Source organism: Arachis ipaensis, chromosome B06, assembly GCF_000816755.2.
Source record: "Arachis ipaensis cultivar K30076 chromosome B06, Araip1.1, whole genome shotgun sequence".
NCBI classification, from domain to species: Eukaryota; Viridiplantae; Streptophyta; class Magnoliopsida; order Fabales; family Fabaceae; genus Arachis; species Arachis ipaensis.
Window position 1 is genome coordinate 133,060,020 of NC_029790.2, and position 2,625 is coordinate 133,062,644.

General features: G+C 31.7%; 1 protein-coding gene across 1 annotated transcript in view; it reads right to left on the reverse strand.

The window, feature by feature from the left end:
• The window catches only part of LOC107605488 (cytochrome P450 711A1-like), a 6,361-nt gene that overhangs the window by 398 nt on the left and 3,338 nt on the right, over positions 1-2,625 (reverse strand). The window contains 4 exon segments of the mRNA XM_016307380.2: positions 1-171; positions 253-348; positions 552-1,350; positions 2,351-2,503. The exon segment at positions 1-171 is cut by the window's left edge and continues 9 nt beyond it. Coding sequence (XP_016162866.1) covers positions 1-171; positions 253-348; positions 552-1,350; positions 2,351-2,503 — 1,219 coding nt within the window.

A 2,625-nucleotide genomic window follows, 5' to 3' on the forward strand; every position in this document is an offset into this window, starting at 1 on the left:
TTTGCCAATACAGGCACGAGGACCAATTCCAAATGGTATAAATGCATAAGGGTGCCTTTGTTTCATCTCATCACATTTAGGGTCAAATCTCTCTGGTTTGAACTTCTCTGGCTCTGGAAATTGTTTTGGGTCTTTTGCTAGAACTCCAAGTGCTAGCCACACCCATGTTCCCTGCTCATAAAATAAACTACATTAGTATTCCATCAAGAATTTAACCCAATATTTAGCATTGGACAAAGATGTAATTATTACCTTTGGAAGGAGATAACCTCCTATCTCTACTTCAGTTGATGTTTCTCTTGCAACTAATGGGGAGACAGTGTAAATCCTCATGGCCTCTTGAATAACCTGAAATAATTAAATACACCATAAAATATTTGCTTGGTCAATGAAAGTTAGTTTGCGAACTTAATTACCTGAAGCTTAATAAAGCTACAAAATATGAATACAACCAAGATGGTATCAGAGGTATGGTTGGTGTTACATAGTTAGCAGTTAGTACAAGACATATATAGTTGATCAACATCAATCATCATCAAGTTTTAACTTACCTGATGAAGATAAGGAAAACTATCTTGAAGATCTTGGGCAGTCGGCATCCGATCAGGCGGACCGAAGTCATCGATCTCTTGAATCAACTTGCTCTCAACTTCAGGATGGCCAGCAACCAAATAAACAACAGAGGACAGTGTAAAAGAAGTGGTAGCTGACCCTGCAAGCAAGTGTTCATAAGTAACAGCACTAATATAATCATGTGTGAACACATCCTCAGACACATTTCTTGATTCCCTTGCATTCAAAATAAGTGACAAGAAATTCTTGCAACTCCTGTTACTTTCTTCCATCCTCCTTTTCACAATCTCGTCGAGTCGGCGGCTCAATTTCCTGTTGGTATTCTCTATTTTCTGATCCATGGTACCCGGAATCAGCTTCAAGATCCACCGAAACGGTTCTTGAAGCAATGGTACAATTAATCCTAGTATGATAGAAAATGAACCGGATAGGTCCATTTTCAGTTGTGTAGTGGAATAAATGTGTTGATTAATGAAATCAGAAACTTCCTTGTTAACATTAACATTATTATTGTTCTTGATTGATAAATCACAATTAGATGAATAATTGGGATTTGAGAGTCCAAAGTTGACACCAAATGCAGCATCACCAATTACATCGGTTGCAAGCCTAAGTGAGAGATTGGAGAATGTTATGTCTTCATTAGTATTTGTGATGTGATCTAGATTTTGTGTTGCTGATTCTATGAATGATTGCATTCTTGGCACTAAGCTGGCCAAGTGTGATGGTTGGTACATTGAGATTATGGTGTTTCTCATGGTTGACCAACGTTGACCCCTGCAATTGCAAATATTACTAGATTCATTTTTGGATTTAATTTATTTTCTATTTGCTAACAAAGTGAAATAATTTTACACTCAACCAATAAGAATTAAAAAAAGGCCTTAAATCATTTAAAATAATTACCCAACGTGCACTTACAAAGATTTCTGCTAGATTATGATTAATAAATTTGACGCGTCTTATCTTTTTATGGCTAAATGCAAAAATGATATTGAAGGTAAAAACATATATCGGTATGAGTTGACCCTAGTGTGAAAGGCAAAAATCCTCCTAATACTATTTTTTTAAAAAAATCTATCATACTCAAATTTGAGGTATTATATAAGAAAAAAAAAATATATCATGCTTATTGCATGTTTGAATTCCATTTGCACCATCAAAAACAAAAATAAACTATGGGTAAAGAGGAAAAAAATTCATGCTATAACTAGGTAAAAAAGACACAATCTTAGAAGAGTAAAATCTCAACCCAACTCTTAATTATTGTTCAAAATGATAACTTATTCTTTATTTGATTGAATAATTAATTACTATTAAATTTTTATTTTCATAATATGTGAACCTTACTATTTAGGTGCAAGTATCAAAATGTAACATAAAACAGTTAAAAAATATTTACAAATGTTATCTTAAATTTGTAAATAAATTAATATAAACAAACTAATACTAAAAGGGAAAAGTGAAAGGGAATGTGATAATAATTTCTTATATAATCCTGATTTTTTGTTTGAATAATGACACTATAAAAATTTCTATCCACTTTTGTCCTTTTCCCCTCTAAAATGCCATCCATTGTACACACACCTTATATGATTTTTGCAAAGGGCATTCCATAATCCATATTTTATTGTGGACATGACAATTAAGTGGGGACACAGGATTTTCTGAAGATTTCTAAGTTTACCTATAAGTAAATACTATAGATTATAATAGATATAATTAATTATATATGAATAAATAAACAAATAAAAATGATAAAAAAATTTGTATATACCTGGTGAAGAAGAGACCTTTTTGGTGAAGTGGGGAAGCAGAAATAGGAGAAGGAATGCTTCTATTTGAAATTTGTTTGAACTTTCTTATTCCAACTTCAGTACAAAGTTCTGCTTCTGCTATTATTATTAGTGGCTGTCTTCCCATATGAAATCTGTTCTAATAAATAAATATTAATAATTAATAACATCATTAGCACTAACAATTAATGAAATTAAAATCATATAAAAAGAAAACAAACAAAAAGGTAACAAGAAGAAATAAAATAGTTATTTT